Raw genomic sequence first — 23,064 nt, 5'->3', positions numbered from 1 at the left:
AGTGCGGCCGGTGCCTTTCGTGCCTCAGGAAATAATGTTAAGCATGTCACGGGGACTAAACTGGCGACTGGAGGCACAGACGTGTGTTGGCGGTTCAACAAGGTTGCCTGCCTATTTCCGGATTGCATGTTCCGGCACGCCTGTTCCACCTGTGGAGGTGCACATTCGGCCACCACATGTACCCATGGGGCAGGTGCAGCCCCCACCAGAGGGTAAGGCTTGATGTGTTGCGATGCAAAGCGGATTCGCCTATCTTATTGAAAGAAATAAGAGGATGGCTGAGGTGTTATCCTTAATAGTTCAGTTGCACGTTTTTTGTATGTGGGTTTTAGGGACTGTTTTGCGATCCCGTATGAGGGCCCGGGAGAAGGGGATGGGGGGTGTAATGCAAGGTCCGCAGTTCAGCATGCTGAGATTGCACGCGCAAAAATTCAATCAGAGATTCAGTTGGGTAGGGTAATTGGTCCTTTATTTACTGTTTTGCTAGCAGCATGCAAACACAATCCTGAAAATTGAGGTCTACCTCACTTCCATCCTATTTGTGGCTGTTTCTCTGTGGTCCCACTCCAAACCCTTCCTCAGTAAACATGGACTGGAAATATTTATCTAGCAATTCTCCTTTCTTCTCATCATCTTCTACGTATGCATGCTCCTCTCCCCCTTTCACTCCAGGTCTTATGCCCATAACCCTAAGAACATAATTATGTCATGCTGAGCTGACCTAAAGGTCCACTGATCCCACATCCCATGGGATTGGCATTAGCCAGTCTGGGTCACAAATACCTGGCAGATTGTAAGAGTGGATCCATTTCTTATTGTTCACTCCCAGGAATAAGTGATGACTGCTTATCAGAAGTACAGTTCAGCTTAGCCTAGGGGGAATGTTTAGACTGCATCGGGCTGCTAAGACGTCATTGGAGTAGCCTGCATTCAGCAGTGCTTATAACTAATAGCAGTGGGATGGCTGCATCAAGTGCTGGAGTGCCCTGCATGAAGAGATCCTGGTTATAACCCAAAATTCAATGACTTTGCTATTTTCAGTGGATTTGAAAACTTATAGCACGGAAGGGGATTGGGTGTTGATGTAGTGCTGGTCTTGCAAGAACTGGAAGACCAGGCCTGAAGTGGCCTATCATCGGAGTTGGAGGCCAGTACTTGGCTGGATTCTGAGTATGCTTGGGACTTGTGGATGTTAGTGGGAAAAGGGTTGAGAGATCTTTGTGCGAGGCTGCAGCAACCATTCCCAGACCCTTCTCCCACACAGGCTTCCTATTACCTGGGAAACCCGTACGAGGGACAGAGTTGCTGCAGGGTCTGTAAGCCTGTGCTGGTTCACAGGCCACACACCGATTTTTGTCCCTTGACTGGTGCCGCAGCCAGTGGAGGATGTTAATGACCAGGGCTGCTTTAACCACCTAAGGGGCCCTGTGAAACCTTTTGTGGATGGATCTCCTTTCATTTCTTACCCTACTGACTGCCACCTTGTCTCGTCTCCCTGACCCCAGCACTCTCCTTCCTTCCTCCTGGGATCTGGCACCAGGAGCCCTCATTCACAAGTAGCCGTCATTGAGGTGCACTGGGGCGCTTTCTGTAACTGCAAAATCATGGGTCTTAAATCTGGCCACCAGGTGTTGCCATTGTGCAATGACCGTGACTTCCTCCTCCCAGGGAATACCAAGTGCTACCTCTGCAGCATCTCCAGGCTTGGCCGATCCAGGGAGCAGAAAACCTGAACCGGTAATTGAATACAGTTCCCAGAGGACCTTCTTAAGTTCATACAATGCTCGCATGCAGGGAAGACAAGCAATGGAGGAGTCCTTGAGAAATGACAATCCAGATATTTTTACCTTCTCCACTTTTATTGCAGCTGACCCTTGAGGGGGTAGAATTTCACATACAAGTCAAACCTTCACCAGTACATGAGTGAGCCATCGGCTTCCTGGAATTTAAATGAAACCGTACTCACAGAGGCAAATAACGTATTTCAGTAATGCCTGGAATGAGTTTTTAAAAGCACAATGTCTAATCAACATTCTGCATTGCACTGTAAAGCATACAGAGATCTGACTTCATATTACACGATGCCAGAGCAACATCAAACGGCTCCACCAGGGGGCAGCAAGCCCCTTCCCATCCACCCCGACTCTTGCACAGAAGAATCAGCACTGGGCGGTGAAACCGCAGGCTGCTGGGAAAAATGGTTTTGCTGTACTTTTAAAATGAGAATAAACAAACAAATGTTACATTTGCTTGTAAAGCGTCTGAAATTCAGTGATGCCTTCTCTAAGTTAATGTCTTGTGGTCACTGCGTTCTTTCCGATTAGGTGAACTGGACATAACATTTTTTAGTTGAGAATTACAAATTGTCTTAACAATTCTGATCTGTTCAAAGAATGGATTTCTTATTTTATCTTTTTTATAGGTGTATCAGTTATCTAGAGTTTTGTTTTTTAATTAATGTACATTGTGATGATTATTCTTCCATGATGCAGGCATCATTGCTGACACATGGCCATGTCAAGCCTTATGGTTCACTGCATGCATATTTAATAATATATTTTACCCTTTTCTTGGATATTTTTATACATTTATTATTTTTATTTAATATATTTTGTTTATTTATTCCCTATTCTTTCTTGTGCAGCAAAAACTTATCTATTGCCCTTTGTTCATTAACGCTAGCATCCACTCTTGTATTGGTTTGCAGTTTTGTGCTTCTCTTTTTGTTCAATGCCATCATCTCCACAAACAGGCTTAGCTAGTGTTGTTTCTCTTGGAGTCCTTTCAGCAAAACCTGCATATAAGAGTAGTATTAAACAGGAAAATACACCAGCTGCACCAACCAGGCAGGGGCAGCTCAAGGCAAAGGATGAAATGCCCCTCCCCCCCCCCCTCTCAATGGCCCGGTCCAAGTGAAATCACAAAGGGGCAGGGGTAAAGCATTGGAGGGTGAAGTGACTTGCCCAAGGTCGCAAGGAATGGCAATAGGATTTGAACCCTGGCTTCTCCTTGTTTGCAGCCCCACTGCTCTAACCATTCAGTTTTTGTGCCTATTTTTTTTTTGTTCTCAGTCTTCGGCATCCCCACTAGGGGGCACCAGAGAAATGTTTAATGGGGGGGGGGGGGGTAGTGTGGCCTTTGGCCACTGCACCCCCTGGGCCTAGAAATAGGACTCCTCCAATCCCTATTGCCTGCCTCTCACCCTTCTCCTGGGCTGTGAGAGGTTGGTGAATGGTGGGAGTCTGTGTGTGTGGGTGACGCTCTCTCTCTTAGGGCTGATGCAAGGGTAGTAGATGCCCTAGACAAACCTTACAGCCTTTCATTCCCCCTCCCCTCCCACCATTTTAAAATGTATTAACTTCCTCAACCTAAAAAGGCAGATTGCATATGGAAAATAGACATTCAAATGCAATCTTCTGCAGTACAACATATATATTATATAGGCATACACTACAAAAAAAATACACTCCCATATGGTATTAGGCCTATGGTAGAGTGCACTGGGGGTGGACCTGGCCCAAAGAAAGCCAGGAATAAACTGAACTACAATTCCAATATAGTAAGCCTTCCATATCATACCTGCCAGCACTCAACCTACAGAGGCCAAACCAGGCCACAAGAACCTGGCAATTACCCAGACACTAAGAAGATCCCATGTTATTGATGCAATTAATAGCAGTGGCTATTCACTAAGACAACTTGATTAATAGCCGTTAATGGACTTCTCTTCCAAGAACTTATCCAAACCTTTTTTTAAACACAGCTCCACTAACTGCACTAACCACATCCTCTGCCACCAAATTCCAGAGTTTAATTGTACATTGATTGAAAATAATTTTCTCCAATTAGTTTTAAAATGTGCTACTTGGTCTGACGCAGTATGGCAATTTCTTATGTTATTATATAGAAACATGGAAAGCCATATCTCAGCAGACATGAAGCATAATGGAAATACAGGGAGCTTAAAGAAGAGCCTAAGTTATTTAAAGGTGGTCATTTGATGCCAATTATCTTAAAGTCTGACGTTCTCAGCAGAGGAAAGACGAAGAGGAAAGCATGTAGATACTCTTACAGTGACATCTAGTGGTCGGCTGAAGAGCAGCATGGCCCTGCAAGTGATTACTGCAGTGTAAAGCACAGTCTTCTGTGCCACAATGGAGATTCATGGTAAGCAGAAGTTACCACTCCCCCTGGATCCCTTCTGGTCCCCCTGAGTGCACACCTCATACCAGAAGATTGTCTCAACACTGCAATTAACACAAGATGGAACTCTACTTTGTCATTCTCCTAAATGTAAGCAAATTAATAAGAGTCCTGGTTAGGTACATTTGCAGCCTTAAACTTAGTTTCCTAACAGGCCGATACAGAAAAACACACGGGAGAGCTGGCGAGCACACGCAATTCAGGAGGGTGGCCTATGCAAATTAGGGTCTGTGGTAAGAGGAGGCACTAGGGACACTAGCACAGCCCTAGCACCTTCTTTTTTTTTTATGGAAGCGGTGGCTGTCAGTGAGTTTGACAGCTGACGCTCAATTTTGCTGGCCTTGGTTCTCAAACCCGCTGACAGTGACTGGTTCTGCAAATGGACGCCGGCATAGAGTGTCCGTCTTCCGACCCGTGGGCTGGTTTTTATTACTTTTGGGGCCTCCAACTTAATCTCACTACAATATAAAGTCAGAGGGTGTACAGAAAAGCAGTTTTTCTGCACACTTCTGGCACCTGCAGAAATTGCCTACCTTTGGGCAGGTGTTAATTGCTGCACATTTTACTTTCTGTATCGTGCAGGATTAATAGTGCCCTCAACATGAATTTGTAGGTTGTGGATGCACTATTACCCCTTCAAATGCACTTCCAAACCCGGGCTAATAGTGTGCTCCAGTGGAGCACACTATTAGCCTGTAAGTTTGACTGAAAATGTGTTTAAAAGGAAGGCATCTAGGTTAGGTGCTGTGCTTTCTCTGGCTGTCAGCCTGTAACTCTGCTTTGTCAATCACTTGTTTTTAGTGTCTTAAATTTTGTATCAGTTACCTATTTTTTACCATGTATGAACAATGATAAAGAGACAGGAACCAGCTTTTATTATCTGTAACTGTGCAAGGCAGGGTACAGTACCAGATCCCACCCTGAGGCAATTCAGACCAGAAGCATAGGAGCCACACATGAGGCTAGCCAACCACTTCCATGTCAAGAGGGATAGGCTTGAGGAGGCGCTGCTTTTACCCCACTGCCTGCATGGAGATGTAATTGTGTGTAGATGAAGTAACAAGTCAGTTTCCATCTCTTGCCTGTAGTACCCTGTGATCATCTCACACAGCGAGGGCAAAGGCAAGAGGCCCCCTTATGCAGCATTTGGGGGTTGTAAAAGCCACTCAGGGCAGTGCCAGTGAATTTCCAACACCCACCCTGTGAGAACCACAACTTATGACAAGGGTATAGGCAATGGAGCCTCTACCATATGTACAAAGAAGCCACCCCCATTATGTGTCTACAGAAAAATGTAGAATCCATGTAGTGCTAGAGCCTCTCGGCAAAGAACCATGTACCACAACCCCTCTAGGGCATCTACAGTGTCACTGCTAAGCGAACCATAGCTCCCCTCCCCTAGGGGGTGTGCTGCTCCTTCTATGAAGAATTCAGGTCTTACGGCCCAGGAACAGAACCCACAGCTACCAGCGCAGCCCTTGGACTATCGTGTGTGCCAACATAAAGGCACAAGTCCCCCTTGGGAACTAGAGTAAACCTAAAACTGGATTTAGGGTAGGGGATTTTCCTTCTTTAAGTGGGATTGCCATAGTCTATTCCTGATGGCCTTTTAGAAAGAAAGATAATGAAGCAAGTTGGCTTAAACTGAGCCCTGGCCTTCTCACTGCAGTGAGAAGTCCAAGTGTTTGGCAAAGATTCAGCCTATCCCTCAACCCTCTAATATAGTAAACCTGAAGCAGAGACCATACAGCCTGTCTCAAGCCACAAGTAGGGTGGAATATGGTTAAATCCACACTGTGCCAACATTCAGCTGCCAGGGCCCCTCTAGTTTTTATGGGGGTGTATGCAGGTATGTACTACTTGCACCTAATTTTAGCAGGATTCCTCCCTTGCCCTAACCTACCTAAAATGAAGTTTTATTCATGTTTATGCATACTGAGTCTATATCCAAGTTAGAGTAGGTTTTGGATGACCATTTGAGCAGATTGCAGCAAAAATGTTTGCCACTATGAGTGATTTAAATTAAAATGAGCACCTGTAACTTATGCAACATTGATGTACAGATAAATCATGCATTGATCCTAAAATTCCCTTGCAGGTTGTCACCTTGACAACGTAAGTGAAAGTTTGTCACTATAATCAGGATTTAATTGGCTGCTTAATATTTGATCTATATCTACATGCACAAAAAAGGATGAGTCATCTAAATTTTAAGTGACAGATTACATTGCTCACCCCATCTTGGACATCAGTCAGTGAAACATTTTAATGCACTCTGCTGGCACCAGTACGAGTCATTGAGGTTACCTACAAATATAGCTTGATTTGGCATGCATAAACTTGAGTGAAATGGTTTTAGCACATTTAGTATTTTGCTCCTGGGCTCTTGCACCATAGCACTAACACCTACCCAGGCAGCCCTCACTGAGCAAGTACCTTTGGTTTTAGAGGCAACACTACTTTGTGCAGTCCTGAATACCCCAGGGATAGTAGTGAGGGTCATATCTAAATGGGCTTCAGGTTGCACACAAAGAACACAGCTTTAGGTATCACCACAGGGCGATCCTTTTAAAGTAAAGGAAAAATGTGTTTGTGCTGCAATCCTGCTAACACCGTGCTAGTGGCCACATCTGCTAGGAGACAGATACCTAACAGCAGAGGTCAATCTCCCCTCTGCTAGCAGAGGAACACAGCCCACTGGTCCTGAGTCCATCTGGCTACATGCTAGGAGAGAGTATGGGCAAAGGCAGTAGCCAAAATAGGAGGAGCTGGGGTGCACCTAACTATTCTTGCAGCCCTTAGACAGAAGCAACTAAAGTTTATGGGGCAGGGGAAGAAATAATTAAGATTCAAGCATACCCAACAGCTTCAGCAGCAAACAGCAGTAATTCTGATTAACAGCTCTGTGCAGAGAAACTGGGCAAAGGCTACCAGGTTAAGATGTGCTTTCAGTTTGACCCCCCCCCCCCCCCCCTTGCTGGAAGGGAGACAACCCAGAGGTCTGGACTGATCCTGGTACGTACAGGGAAAGCTAGTACCTTGATTAGCTCTTATGGAATTCAGATACACCAATTAGTTACTTAAATGGCACATCTGCCTTTGAGGGAAAGGGAACCTAGAATTTAGGTGCAGAGCTTGTAAATAGTAAAACTATCTTTTGGTTCCACTGAAAAAAGTGGAACAGATTCAAGTTCCATAAAGCCCTGACCCCACTGAGATTAGGATTGTCCCAGTTACTCACTAAACATGTTACATTCTTGCTCCCTAAAGCCAAGAGCTTCAGCACTTAAATGCAGTCATGTTTTATGACCTGGCAGACTTGCAGCCGGCTATAGTAGGAGAATGAGTAGTTGCTACAGAGTGAGTCACTGAAGGAAAACAAGGACTCTGCCCTTCCAGACAAGGTAGGGGCTGCAGGTGACATTGACCTACCCAAACTGGTAATCTTGTTCTGTAATTAGGTTGCACTTATCTAGAGCAGCTTCTCTGCCTGCATCTGTGAGATTAAGTGCATGATCTGCACTTTTCCTACCCAATTCCACTAACAGGAATAAGCAAATGCATCAAGTGTCAGTCCTTACCTTACTGAACTTGGGGAAATATAGAAATCAAAGCAGGACTGCTTAAGTTAAACACTTGTCTTGAGACAATGGTGGGCAAAGCAGCTTTTGATGGAAAAATACTGACTGAATGTACAAGGCTTCTGTTATAACCAGTGAAGTTGTTACACATTATCTACTTTCAGTCTGAAAAACTCAAGAGACATTTAAGTCTGTGTTCTTTATTCGTCAAGGTTAAACATAGCTTACTCTGCAAGTGTTATGGAGTTCAGTTAGAAACATTTGCGGTGGACAATGGATGGTCCGGATTCGTCGTACTCTTGCTTGCTGATCCACATCTGCTGAAAGGTGGATAGAGAGGCCAGGATGGAGCCACCGATCCAGACAGAGTACTTGCGCTCAGGTGGGGCAATGATCTGCACAGGAAGCAGAACAAAGCATGTATTATGTTTTTGCATGTATAGCAAAAACACTCATTCCTCAAAAAAAGCCAGGTTTTTCATGCTAGCATAGCAAATTAATGGCAGGCAAGACAGGCCTATCTAGTCAGTTCAGTACATGTGCATCTTAGTCCCAAGCAAAGGGATCACCTGTTTCCATACCCTAGCTACTATGGGATAGTCTGCTTAATCCCATGCTCTTCACCACCTCTTCCAGAAGTGGATTCTAGTAGCTAAATAGCTCAATAGTAACATGTTTAAGTAGACCACTTGATAGCATGAAGTCCATGATTCAGGTAAAGGAGATTATAGAAGCTGACAAGGAAAAAAATGTACATGTTTTAAGAACCAGGAATAGACCACAAAGATAGGACTGAGTGAAGAGCCAGCTGAGTAGCTCACAATTGGGCCAGATAAATGTCAGGTTTTATCCTGTCTTTGTAAGATCCACTGGGAAGAGACTATTGTGTAGCATAGAAATTTTCAGATTAAAGAACAATTTCTGCAGGAGAAAGTAAGGAGGTGGCTGAGCTCTAGGCCAGTTAGTCTGAACTTGTCATTAGGTCAATTAATTGCTAAGTATAGTGCACTTTTGGAAATCAGTGTACAAAAACCAGGCAGTAAGGTTATCCTAGGTAGGTCTTAAGATTAGTGACCAGAGTTTATCAAGGTACAGCATGAGATGTAGTGCACTTTGCTAGTACCTAACATGAAACAGTGCTTTTGATATAGGAAACTAGCTGAGTGGGCGGAGACAAAGGGTAGTGCTGAATAGACTCCATTATGAGTTAGTGCTATGCTGCAGGGATTGGACCTTGGGCCAGTTTATTTTTGTAAGCAATGTTGCAGAAAGGACTATTAGGATGTTTCTGCAGATATGAAGCTTTGCAACAGGGTAAACAGCCAGGAATGTACAGAAACCACGAGTGATCTATCAAAGCTGGACTTTGGCAGTAGAATAGCATGGGGTGAAATTGTATGCATGAAATAGGATCTGGGTGAATGACACTGGATTCAAGGTGGCTAAGGCAACAGTAAAAGCCAGAAAGATACTTGGTACATAGGTTTCTCATTCAGGAGAAGAGTTTGGAATTTCCATTTTGGAGCTTGTCTAGAGGGAGACTGCTAAAATCTTTGTAAGTCATAAGGATGAAGATCTAGCATGCACACCCAGAAGGAAAGGTATACTAGGGGATATGATGGGTATTTAAATACCAGCTCCCCCACAAGGTTTCTAAGCAGCAAGCCTCAGTATAAGTGAGAACATGGAAAGCAGAGCTGCTTACCTGTAACAGGTGTTCTAACAGGATGTCTGTCCTCACATGGAGCATGGCATGGAAAGGCTTTGTCAAAAGTTTCTAGAAACTGAGAGCATGCCACTAACCACTTGTCCATGCAGGGTCTGGTCTTAAGTTTGCAAAAAAAAAAAAAAAAAAAAAAAGACTGGGGAAGCCTAACTGCAGAGTAGCAGGCAGGTTGTGTGATTAACATCCTGCTATCCCCCTGGGAGGAAGGCTCAGTTAAGGAAAAAAGTGAAGTAAAAGAAAGTGAAAAAGTAAAAAAAAAGTGACACTGCAGGTTTATGCAGCAGTCACCATCTGCTGGAGACAAATACTGAGCTACTGCAGGTGGCACCAGGGCTTATCAAGCAGTGTTAGCGAGGCTTTTCTCTGTCTCCATCTGCTGGCAGGGATGAATAAACCCAGGAGTCTGGACTGATCTGGTTATGTACAGGGAACATCTATTACAGGTAAGCAACTTTCTCCAAGGACAAGCAGGATGTAGTCCTCACACATGGGTGATCAAGCAGCTCCAGGCTGAGCCCAATATGTGCAGCAAAGAACAGGTTCCATTGTGCACAACGCTAGCTGCAATAACCAGAGGAGCAGGCCTGCACCCAAGGAAGGAGTTGGGTTTTCATGGCTGAAAGATTATGGAGGACTGACTGTCTTATCCTTATCCAGGCAATGTGCAGCAGGAACTCTGCAAGTCGTGACTGGGGATTGCATGTAAGTGAGCCACAGACTGACATGGCTTGAATGGAGCAAGCCTTGACAGCTGCCTGGGCATAGCAGAAGGAAATACAGTCTGCTTGGATACCATAGCCCCCCAATTTGTTAAGGGACAAAATGTAGAGTGGATTGGTGCTGAGGTGTCAGTCATTCCAAGTAAAAGGCCAGATCCCTTTTACAATCCAGGGTGTGTAGAGCCCATCCACCCTGGTGAGCATGTGACTTCAGAATAAAAAAAAAAGGCAGGCAACACAATGATTAAGATAGGAACTTGAGGCCACCTTTAGGAAGGAATTTTGGGTGCATACAGAGCCACCTTCTGGAGGTGGTGGCGACACCACAGCTTGTAGTTACCTCACCCTGGGTGGAAGTAATCTCAACCAAGAAGATCTTCCAGGATAGGTACGTGAGGCTGTAGGATTGCAATGGCTTGGAGGTTTCATGAACCGAGATGGGATGTGGAGGTCTCAGGAGACAGCTGGTGGCAGAGTGGGTGCTTAAGCTGTAGCAAATTTCTTGGGAATCTCCCCATGAGCAGATGGGTGGAAATGGAACCATCCTTACCCTGATTGTATGCCCCAATGGCACTTTAGGTGAGTTTTTCACAGACATGATCTGCAGACCAGAGGGACAACAGGTAGGCTAAAAGCTTCTGTGGGGCACAGAAGGGATCAAGACTGCACACCGCACTGCTTCCACTTGAGATTTATAGTATTTTCCTGGACAACAGGACTCAGGATGTGCCCTCTGAGGCCCAGGGCCTGCAGTCACTTGGTCAACATCCAAGCAGTGAGGGCAGGGCTCAGAGCTTGGGGTGGTAAGAGTCTGCCCAGGTCCTGGGAAAGTAGGGATGGAGCAATCCCCAGCCAGATTGGGGCATGTGGCAAGGTCCTGTAAAAGCAAGAGCCAAGCAGCGACGATCAGGATCATAACCAGCCTGGAGAGTCTGGAGTGAGATGAGTGGCAGGGAGGGTAAGTGTATAGCAACCTGGTGCCCCAGCGAGTCAGAACAGAGCACCTGCCACCAATCCCCTGCTCACCCCACCTTCCTGTTCTGATGAAGCAAAGAGGTCCATGTCCTTTTCTATAGAAAAAATGTAACTTGGTCCAATATGGTTCTAAATCTGGAGGGCTCTCCCCTTTTTTGGTGCTGTCTGTCCCTGCCAGAACACCCTTAGTGAGGCGAGATGTCTCAAGGCCTCTCACCTAGTCCCATTGGCAGACTTCATCAGCTGTGGTTCTGTCCATACAGGGGACAGTGACGCAGAATGTGCCTAGCCTATGAAGGCCTTGAAAAAAAAATTCCACCCAAGAGAAGGCTGCCAGATCTATACCTAGCCCAGGTGCTACTGGGTTTCCTTCCCCCTATAGAGGGCCCAACCCCAGGATTATTCATTCAATCTGGAGTGCTGCTTGTAAAAAGGTTGAGGCTGACCCATCCTCCAAAATGGAAAGAACCAGGCTTTGTAAAGTCTGGGGAGGTCAACTCTCCCTGGGCCTCCTCAGTGCTGCCATAAGAACCAGACTGAGTAGCCCAAATATGGCAAGAAAGAATGGCACTCGTTTCTTTGCTGCCGGAGCCATTAGAGTTGTGAATTCAGCCGGCTCATGCTTGAAGGCTTTGTGCACACAGATTTTGGGTACATAAGCAGGCTGTGGCAAGGTACATGCACAGCCAGTGTGCAGAGCCAGCATGCACCATGTACACCAATGCTGTGGAGGGCAATGCAATGTGCACAGAGCTGCACACAAGATGGTGCAGACAGGGCCTACCAAGCCTGAAAGCAGGGCTGCTCACTTTCCTGATCAGTTGCTGTAAAGGGAAGTTAGTACAGCATACCGAGCAAGAAGACTAAAGAAGTCTTACCAAACTCCTCTTGCTTACCTGGGCTCACTGGCTGAGTACAGAGACTGTCTGGCTGTGGCCATCACTGCTGCAAGGCCAAGCCAGGAACCAGCTACTGGACCAAGGCACACCTGAGGGAGCTCAGAAATCTGAAGAATGCCCAACTGGGGAGGGACCTTTAGGTATTGGAGGAGTGGGGCTCACTCTCCCAATTTAGTGGTAAAATCTCTAAAGAGTACAGTGATCCTGATAGGGAAAGCATGTCCACATGTGCTAGGAGACCTACTGAAGGGCTGAGGTCAGCTTTGAAACCTGACTCAAAGTCAGTGTGCTAGCAGATGAGCACAACCCAACTGGCTACATGCTAGCAAGTTCAGGAGTTACCTGGAAGAAAATAAACCTGAATATCATGCTGCCTTTGATTGTGATCAGAACTGCAATCAATCTCAAAAGCATAGAGACGTGACCAAGGTTCTAAAGTGTTACAGGCAGAGCATCCAGGTTGATATCCCTGAACATGTAGGAGCACAGGGTTTGCTTTGTTTCTGCAAACATTGTAAGGAGTTTTGGGTTATGTTGTCCTTAATCTAATATCTGAAGTCAAATAGCTTTAATACACAGGTGACCTTACTTGTCAAACCAAAGATTCTGATGCTCTTGTACCATGAGTTGAGCAAATAGCTACTCACGTGTTTTAATAGTTTGTCCTCAAATCTTAAATACATTTTGGACCTGATTAAAGGTTCTAGACCGATCACTGAAGGTGGTAAAATAAGTTGTGCTGGTGATACAGAACAGGTTGATTGTTGGCAGAGAGACTGGGAAGCAGTCAGTAGGCGTATAAGTAAACACCTGGAACACCAGTATCACAGGATGTGATACTCTGGCCCCAGCAACTGAAGAATGGGTCTATTAAGGCAAGGCCAGCAGTGTGGTTTTCTGAGGCCTTAAGAGAAATGTGAAGGCTTAAATGTTGTACAGACCGAGGCAAGAATTAAAAGTACAGAAGGTTTTGCCATGAGGCAAAGCATAGCCACTATACAGTCACTCAGCCTTTGGAGTTCTCTATTGTAAAGCGTTCAAAATCTACAGGGCCTGAACAAAAAAATGCCCAACTGATTAACTAGCTGACTTCCAAAGTGTCTATGCCAATTGGATAGCTATGCAAGTTAGAGGCTACATGCAGCCTTCCCCCTCCAAGAGGTACAGTTGTAAATGCACTGGATCCATGTCCATTTAAAAAAGTATGAATCTTTTAAAGATTCTGCAGAGGATGATTTAATTCTTGTTCCTTAGAGGGCATTGTCCCCAGTCAGTCTCACAAGGACAATTCAGAAAGATTTTTGTTGCCTGCAGATGTTACTAAGTTATCAGCCTATATCAAGTTTTCCAACTCAAGACTAAGTGTTGATACGGTAAGGATTTTTGGGAGCATGAATGCCTTGATAACCAGTTTGGATTCTAGTGGCAGTGTTTAGATATTTGTTGCCCATTTTATCTGAGAAAGTTTGGGGGCATATAGACAATTCAGTATGAAGCCTCATTAGGCATTTAGCAGAGATAGCATTCTATAAGTTATTGCTAAGGCCACTGAAATATTTGCTCCGTTTCACACTGTTTTAGTCTTTACTATTGATGTACAATTTGTATAAGCTTGCCTGTATAGTGTGCACAGCATTTGGCAGCCTGTGTTTTAGCTTATTGAAATGACCTATTGCCCCAGCTTTGGAGAGTCTACATCAGTTGCCTGTTTAGAGTGCAATTTCAGTTAAATGGTAAAGTTACTACATGGAGAGGGTCACCATGCATTCAAGCTACTTTGTTAAATACAGGCCAGCGTGTACTTTGCAAGCAATTGCTCAAAAAAAAAAAAAAAAAAAAAAAAGAGTGGTCCCTCCTAAGAGGGGAATAAATTACACCAGGAGCCAGAGCTTTGTGTGGCTCCCAGGGGTTGGCATGCACTACCCCTCATGACTGTACAAAGGTAGATGTCAAGGTGCTCAGGATAAGTGCACATGTAGTTTTATGACTTGTGCATTAAGTGTTATACAAACTGCTCTGAGCAGTTGTATGGAAGTTTGTGGTACACAAGTTTTTATATAAAAAGGGACAGAAGAGTTTATGGAGAAATGCCAACTGATTAGGGCTCTTTAATCATTCCTCTTGTCTCTTCTAAGCTAAAGCCTATCAAATCAGGAACATTTAAGCTTTCAAAACACCAGGACTAGCAGTCAGACTTCACATGAATCACAGGAAGTATTTCCTTCAGTGCACATGCTATGAGTTGTCAGATGACATGGTCAAGGTAATTGGATCAGTTCCTGCAGGTAGACTTAAGTCAGTGCTTCTCTGTGAATGAGGTGCAAGAACAACTATGGGGGATTTGATAGGTACATATGACCTAGACTGGCCACTGAGAGGCAGAATACAGGGCTCAATGGACCTCTGATGCATTTATAAAAATAAGTGCCATGCTGTAAGACTGAAGACTTGTGCTGAAGGAGTTTACAGAAGACCAGATATTCAAGAGATCTGTACTTGGATTAAATAGATCAAACTTGTGTTCTTACAGCCAGAAAACCATGATTCACTTCCCCCACCCATGTCCACCTGAAAATTTCAGAAGCCTCAGTGTGAGCTATAAATATTTTCAGGGTGCCAGATTCTTAATTTTCTCCTTTGTAATAGGTATATGGTCTTTGTGCTGTTTCTAGCTTCTGTGGACAGAATGTCAGGTTGATGCACCAAGTACATGTTTTAAGATTGAGCACTATTAAAACCTACCAAAAAAACAAAAGCTCACCTTGATTTTCATTGTGCTGGGTGCCAGTGCTGTGATCTCCTTCTGCATCCTGTCTGCAATCCCTGGGTACATGGTGGTTCCACCAGATAGCACAGTGTTGGCATACAGATCCTTACGGATGTCAACATCGCATTTCATGATGGAGTTATAGGTGGTTTCATGAATTCCAGCACTCTCCATACCTGCCAAGAGGCATATACAAAACCCTTAGCTTATGCTGTTTTAATCTGATGCACTTCTACAAGACTACTCTTTACAGAACCAACCTCTTAATAGCTATACCTGAGGACATACAGGAATGGCATGCTCCATTGCAGGTATTTTAGAGCCTATTCTACATTGATTAAGACTATATGGGGTCTATGCAACACTAGGATTTAGGTCATGGGAAAACCTGATGACCATACTTAAATGTTATAGGCAGCATGGAGACTTGGGGGGCTACCAAATTAAGAATTACATATTGGTAATAGATATAAGCTTAGTAACAATATTAACTCACCAAGGAAGGATGGCTGGAAGAGGGCCTCTGGGCACCTGAACCTCTCATTGCCAATGGTGATCACCTGACCATCAGGAAGCTCATAGCTCTTCTCCAGGGAGGAAGAGGAGGCAGCAGTGGCCATTTCCTGCTCAAAGTCCAAGGCAACGTAGCACAGCTTCTCTTTGATGTCACGGACTATTTCTCTTTCTGCTGTGGTGGTGAAGCTGTAACCTCTCTCCGTCAGGACCTTCATGAGGTAGTCTGTCAGGTCACGGCCAGCCAAGTCCAGACGCAGGATAGCGTGGGGCAGGGCATAGCCCTCGTAGATGGGCACTGTGTGGGTAACCCCGTCACCAGAGTCCATCACAATACCAGTGGTACGACCAGAGGCATACAGCGACAGCACAGCCTGGATGGCGACGTACATGGCTGGAGTGTTGAAGGTCTCAAACATGATCTAAAACACAAGTGGGCACCTTAGATTACAGGATTCACATTTTTATTAACAGCTGTAACTTGCAATAGGCATTCAAGTCATGCAATTGACTAAAGTGCCAATTAATATTCCTGTACTGACAGCACACTCAAAGAGCCTACGGTTTGTGGGCAGGAAGAAGCAAAAAGGTGCCTGAAAGACACTGCAAGAGATGTCTGAATGACAAAAGTGTTACTGCACACAAGTGTTAGTATTTAGCCTGAGAAAATTGTTAATAGAAGCTTTTAATCATTACGTTCACAAAACAAGCTGTTCAGGAAAAGCAAACTAAACCTGCCAAGATGCCACAGATTCAGGCCAGGAGAAGAGAAACCTGTGAAGAATGGCAAGTGGGGAATAAGTGGAGAGAAGAGGAATGCACCAAAATAGCTTTTAACATTTACTTTTGAAAGCTTAACAAGGTCAGGAAAGGAACGCACCTGTGTCATCTTTTCTCTGTTGGCTTTGGGGTTCAGGGGAGCCTCTGTGAGGAGGACAGGGTGCTCCTCGGGAGCGACACGGAGCTCGTTGTAGAAGGTGTGGTGCCAGATCTTCTCCATGTCGTCCCAGTTGGTGACAATGCCATGCTCGATGGGGTATTTCAAGGTCAGGATACCTCTCTTGCTCTGAGCTTCGTCACCAACGTAGCTGTCTTTCTGGCCCATGCCAACCATCACACCCTGCACAGGAATTTAATTTGACAGCCCAGCACAAAACAATTACCTCAATAGTCTAATTGAGAGTCTCAATCATACACAAGACACTAGACAAGCAAAATGTTCACTGGTTAAATGACTCCCTGGACTTCCATACCTCAGACAGACCCACCAGATCTGCCTACAAAGGAACCACACACCTCACCATCTCTTAAGTGCACCATCTATAGCTGGACCTTCAAATCTGGAACTCTATGCCCCCCTGACCTTACTCAGGAACACTGCACGGACAGAAAACCCGAACTAAAAGCCTGGCTTTTTGAACAGGCCTTTACATAATCCCCTCCATTGTCCTCGCCTCAGTACTTTATTCCACCCCCCTGGTCAATTATAATCCTTAATCCCTTCCCCACTGCATTTACATACCATGTTTAACAATAATTTTGTAATCCCTAGTTATGGTTGAGATGTTGCTTTCCTTGTCACTTATCAATGATTTTTAACTTCCTATGCCATGTAAAATGATGTGATGTGCAAATGAATGTCTGTATAAAAAAGGTTTCAAATAAAAATTGTATTGTTTCCAACATTTCTTGTTCAGGCAAGCCAGATTAAGAGAATCTTGGACTCCATTTTTTTTCTTTGTTCTTTTTGTTCTGTCTCAGTCAAGCTTACGTCCCAGGATTTGTTCTCAATCCTAGCCTCCATCCCAAATTGATAACCTGCAGTAGCAGTTACCTGTAAGATTCTATAATAGGACAAAAAATGAAGCTTGAACAAGGTGTGGCTTATTGGTAGTTTTCACCTCTCACCATTAGTGGTCTCAGCTGGACCACCCCCTTCCCCAAACTGTCACATCCAGGGAAGGCAGGAGTCCCTTGATGGCCCTAGGGCTTAAGGGACACCCCCTCTGAATTACAGCTTCATCATTTGAGGTGGTGAAGACATGACAGTAAGTGAATTCAATCCGTGGCAGTCAAGAACTGTCTCCCTGTGCTGGAAGGGAGGCAAAACCCAGCTGTCTGGACTAATCTGGGGATACCAAAATGCTAGAAGTGGAAATAAGAGGGTGCATGGAGCAGCAGCTACCTCCTTAGTTGAAGACATGGAGATTACTACCCTTCAGTTATCTTGTTTTTAAAGGAACTGCAGTATTGCTCTGTTTTGACAGCAGGAGAGGGGGGAATTTGATTCAGCCAGCCAATACTGGACCCTGACTTATGCAGTCCAGTATACTGATGCAGATGTTAGGGAAAGTGCAGGATAGCTTCTAGGACAAGTCCTAAAGCAAAGCACATACAAGTAGCAGTGTCTGAATGAAGGCTGCTCACCCTGTAAGAGTGTTGCTAGCAGTAATTATGGGCTAGACAGTGCTTGGTTGTCAACGTAATTACCACCCTTAACATAAGGCTTGAGGTCGGGGCATGAGTGAAGGAGAAGGTGTTCCACCTTCCCTGGGCTGCCATACCGGACTCAGATAAAGATCTTGCGGCAGGAGAGGCTTGAGTCGCCGGCTGGTGACATCAGCTGAGAGCGCCCCTACTGATAATAAAAGCTCCAAAGGGGCACGTGGCTTGGTCAGGAGACTTAGAAATTCAAAAATCAAAACTTCGATGGGCAAGAAACGGAAGGCGAAGTTTACCACCTCCTCTCCAGTGCTACAACATTGCATCAGCCAGATGGACCAACACATTGTCAGGGTGTTGGAGACGCCACAAGAGGACAGTTCTGGAGGTATGTCTATGACCTCAAGTCCTGGCGAAGTACCTACGTCCTTATTACAGCCGTCAGCATTAATACCAACAGAAACAACTCAAGCACTGGTAGGAGCAGTTCAGGGAGGCACAAGTATGCCTCATGGAACTGAGAATGTTAATGTACGACAATCAACACGCCCAGTTAACTCTGCTTTAATCCGATGGTAATTCCCAAAAATGTTACTTTAGCTGATTTAGGAAGAATGATTTCTAAGTTAGATAAATGTGATAAAGATGAATGAATCTTTGGTGGCAACTATTAATTCTAATAGAAATCTAATAGGTGAGCAAGGGAAGAAGTTAGAAAAACAAAGATGTTAGCTTTAACAAATAAAATTAAACTAATTCAGTCCTCAGAGAATGTTTTTATATGTGATAGTATGATGCATAAGGAAATTGAGTATATAGAGAATTTGTTAAGATCTAGAAGTTTGAGAATATAAATTTCCCCATTACTCGGTTATTATCTTCTTGGGAGATATTTAAGAGTTTTTACTGTATCCTGATGAGAACATCCCAAAATTTCAAATATTTATTACTTGATAAAAAGGCCAATCAAGGGTACTGAAGGGCAAAATGAAAATGGAGATGCCCCATCTACTTTGGGAGTGTTGATGGATGTGATAAATACAGCTACTCTATTTCTTTTGTGACTGAACAAGATAAGGAGATATTGTTTAAAAAATTCTTTAGATCTAAGGAGATTTTTGTGGGCACAAGGTGCAGATATGGCAAGAGCCACTCAGGCAAGAAGAAAATACTTCTTGTCTTTGAAAAGTTGAGTAATTGCTGCTGGTGCCACATTTTTTCTAAAGTTTGTGTTTATGTTTAGTAAATTATAGAGGTAAAAGATTGTTTTGTTGATCCGACACATTTGGAAACCTTTCTATCACATAAAATTCAGGCTGAGGCGTTAAAGGATGATGGTAATTAAAAATTGTATAAACTCCTTTTTCCTTATTGTATGAGTTAAGTTTTTAGAAGTCTCCCCTATTATGGAATATGTATCAACTGAATGATTGATAATGTATTTATTATATTTACCATGTTGAATTACACATTTACCTGTTTCATGATGCAAGTCATTGATTAAAGAGAGTTAATAAAGATTAAATAAAAACATAAGGCTTTGTGTAACCTGTACAGAGAAGCATTTACTACCATAGGATGTTTACTAGGCCGACTAGATGGACCATTTGGTCTTTCTGCCCTCATTACTATAGGTAGGGGCCACCAGTGGAGCAGCAGCTTTTGCTCCACCCTTCAGTCCTGGTGCAGAGTACACCACACTCCTGTGGCAAGCCCAGATTCAATCTGCTTTGTTGGAGTAGGAGGGGCATCCAGGTCAACTCTGAATCCCTCAAGCTCTGTGTCTGAGCTGCAGGACCAGCTCTAGCAAGAGCTAAAGCTTTAAGCTATGAAGCTGTTTTAAGCCTTTCCACGACGAGGTTTGGCATAATCTAACTTCTATACTTCCCTTAGTTACAGCATATAAGAATTCAATTGTACATTTAGAAGCATTATAAGAGTTGTGGTAGAATTCAGATCCTCAGATGGAGTCTTCAAAGATAAACACATCTAGTATTTGTGGCTACATTCAGTAAGGTCCGTAGCAAGCTAGCCAGAAAGAAAATCAAACCAGTGTATGCATAGTTCAGTGTTGGAAGTTTGATTTAGTGGCAGACGTGAGCTCACTGCACACCCTAGCAGAATTTAGTTTTATAGTGTGGAGCATTCCCATTCATGGGAATTTTGGGTAATTGCCAGGTTCTTATGGCCTGGATTGGCCACTGTTGGAAACAGGATGCTGGGCTTGATGGACCCTTGGTCTGACCCAGTATGGCATTTTCTTATGTTCTTATGGAGTGTTGATTTCATTACACTATAGAAGTTTCAGGTAGACCACAAAGACTTAAGGAGAAATGAGACTTCCCTTTAGGTGTTTCCTCTATCAATGTTAAGACTCCTAGTCAAATCAAAATTGTGTTTATAGCTAGATTTACATGTATTTACTAGATATGACCAAGTCAATACAGGAAGACCAAGTCTCTGGTTCTAAGGTACTACATACCTGATGTCTTGGGCGACCAACGATGGAAGGGAAGACAGCCCGAGGGGCATCATCTCCAGCAAACCCGGCCTTGCACATTCCAGAGCCATTGTCAATAACCAGTGCAGCAATATCATCCTCCATGGTGATCTGAAAGACATGCAAGAGCTACACATCACTATCCGACACACAAGGCTTCCAAGCTTTCAACTAGAGGTTTAGAAAAAGTTAGCTAAGCTTTTGATATATTTTCACAAATAAAATCTGTATAAGAGGACAGCCTTTTAACTGTCTGAGGCAAAGAGGCCTGAAGACTAGCAGTAAGGAAGCCTTGTTCATAGCTCACCTCTTTCTAGTGTGGAAGTACAATTCCAGCCACTAAAGTGCAAAGGTGTTTACACTTCTAGCAGTGCAGCACTGACGACAAAGGAAGTCCCTGCACCTATCACAGCCTATTACCAAAAAAGGCAAGGTTAGCTCAGCTATGGGGAAAAACCCACCCATGTGTGCTGTATTCCCATTGCTTACAGAGGCTCCTGGAAAGCCTCACCCCACCACCTATCATAAACGGGCCTATCTCCCCACCTTGCTCGAGTTTATTGCAGGTCATAAACTTAAGTGCACCTCATTGCAGACTAAAGTGCTTAATCACCTGCTTTTATGTCATGACTAGTACCATCTTTAATCCTGGTCCCATCGTTGATTATTCAAACCCCATAACAAACGCAGCTCCACACTGGACTGACTAGAAACACTTATTACCCCCACCCCTCTTCCAAGTGTACCTTTTACACCCTGTATCCTCTTCCCAGAGCATGGGCATAGTCCTTATGACCTTACAATGATTAACATGTTTTGCCAATTGTGTCCGGAGGAAAAATATGTAGAATGTGTAGGCCACGGAGTCTCCACTTAATAAACATTGTAGCTTGGATTTTTATGAAAAGGAAAGTTACTAGTGGGTTCTCAGATACGAACTCAGCCCAAGTGGAGATCGGTGTGTCAGATTCAGTCACAACCACCAATTTTGAAGCAGAGGAACGTTTCAATGGATAGTAGTTAAAGCCAGCTACATTGTGCATACAAGCTACCTGCACACATCCCCCGCCACTGCATGCGCAGCAGGGCACGCCGGGAAGTGTAGTGCACCAAGCGGCGGCCACCTCCCCCTCCTTTTACTGCCGGCAACGGGAAACTACAGGCCCCAGGAAACGCCCGGCTTGGGAGAAGGAGGAGGTGACCGCGGCCCAAACTGGATTGGAGGCCCTTGCGCCAGACATGTGTACATGCGGAAGCCACGGGCTGGGCCCGGCCCTCCCACACGGGGCAGGGATTACAGAAGCTGCACCAGCCGGAAAAACCGGCGCTGCCGCCGGTACTCGCTCACACCCAGCCGCCCGCCCACCCAGTCCCAATTCGAGAAGAGACGGGCAGACGAAACCCAACTAACCTTGTTTACTTTAAAGCGCAGAACAGTCGTAACGCGGATTTTTATTTTTTTTTGTATACTTTGGAAGTTCTTTTACCTATCGCACTCCTAGAAAGGCAAGTCCGCCATGCTGCGGCGCAGGTTAACGCACAAGAGACGAGGGGGGGGGAAGCCGAGGGAGGCGGGCTCTCCGCAGAAGCCAGCACGTCCACCCCACCGAAAACAAAAGCCGCCAACCCACCTCCCGGGCGGCAGAAGAGAAGCGACGCGTTAAACCCACCTTGTAAACGCAGGAAGCCGCAGGCCGGGGCCGAACCGTGGGTGAAGAAGCTCAGAGCACTGAAAGGGCGTTAGCGCGCGCTCCGCCTTTTATCGGGCTCGTGCGCAGACCCTGGCGGTGAGCGTGTGACGTCACGCCGTGCGGGCGCGACCAGCTCGAGCCCGGGCGAGGCAGAGTTAGCGTGGGGTTGGTACCGTAGGTGGGAAATAAACGCGGTCTTGCCTGGACGAAGTTAAACACAAATGCAAAGAGCAATGGAAAATACATCTGGCTTTTTTTTTTTTTTTCTGTGTGGCTTTGTTGCAATCATTTTAGAAGTTTTTACTGGGGAGCAAGGTGTTTCTTCGGCTTTGTAGGCTGTTGCTGTCTGTACGCACGTAGCAGGGGCCCTCTCCCTGCATGCATTTGGCTGAAATTTTGTTCGGGTCCCATTGTTACCAAATTTCTTTCAAATCCGTGTACGTCGAGGGTCCCCGATGGATGTGTAGGGGAGCAGCGCCAGGCCAGACTTACACCTTTGTACCACGCGCCAAGCTTGCACTTTTTCAACTTGCTGTGTATGCAAAAAAAGAGGATTTATTACTGGTTGGTGCTAGAAGTATTCAGTTATTGTACTACTGGCTCGACCTTTGGAAGCAAAGTGTTGTAATCCTTCCTGCCTCTTAGGTGTCAGAGGGGCAGACCTAGCCCTACACTCACACTGTGGAGATCGATCCCAGATTTATTCATTGTAGCTTCCACTCTCACTGTTCCCATAAGCGGAAAGGGAGTAAATAACTCACCTAACAGAAAGGGAGTTTAAAAAAAAAACCAGCCAACGAAACTGGAACTTTTTGAGATGAAATCTTCCTGCTTTTACTAAGGGAGGGACCTTAGTCCCAAAACCTCGATCGTTGAAACGTTTTAATTCAGAGCAATACTCAAACCACTTTCTTGTGTAACTACTGTAAGCAAATCTCTTCACTTCTGGTCGAGGGTCAACATGGCCAGATTTCAGATTGTGGCACCCATAGGCCTTTGAAGGTGTACAAAGACACGGCCCCAAAGTATGCAGAGGCAGGCTTCTATA

At 44.8% G+C, this 23,064-nt stretch overlaps 1 protein-coding gene across 1 annotated transcript; it reads right to left on the bottom strand.

The window, feature by feature from the left end:
* Positions 1 to 7,964: 7,964 nt before the first annotated feature.
* LOC115075985 (actin, cytoplasmic 1-like) lies at positions 7,965 to 22,150 on the bottom strand. The gene is made up of 6 exons (XM_029577006.1): positions 21,996 to 22,150; positions 20,308 to 20,436; positions 16,264 to 16,503; positions 15,367 to 15,805; positions 14,865 to 15,046; positions 7,965 to 8,179 (listed from the first exon to the last, which is right to left on the bottom strand). Exons 2-6 carry the CDS (start codon positions 20,428 to 20,430, stop codon positions 8,036 to 8,038), a joined length of 1,128 nt encoding a protein of 375 aa, XP_029432866.1. The 5' UTR covers positions 20,431 to 20,436; positions 21,996 to 22,150; the 3' UTR covers positions 7,965 to 8,035.
* Positions 22,151 to 23,064: the final 914 nt, after the last annotated feature.

Source organism: Rhinatrema bivittatum, chromosome 14 (assembly GCF_901001135.1).
Source record: "Rhinatrema bivittatum chromosome 14, aRhiBiv1.1, whole genome shotgun sequence".
In the NCBI taxonomy this organism is placed as follows: domain Eukaryota; kingdom Metazoa; phylum Chordata; class Amphibia; order Gymnophiona; family Rhinatrematidae; genus Rhinatrema; species Rhinatrema bivittatum.
This window is presented reverse-complemented; position numbering and strand designations above follow the sequence as displayed.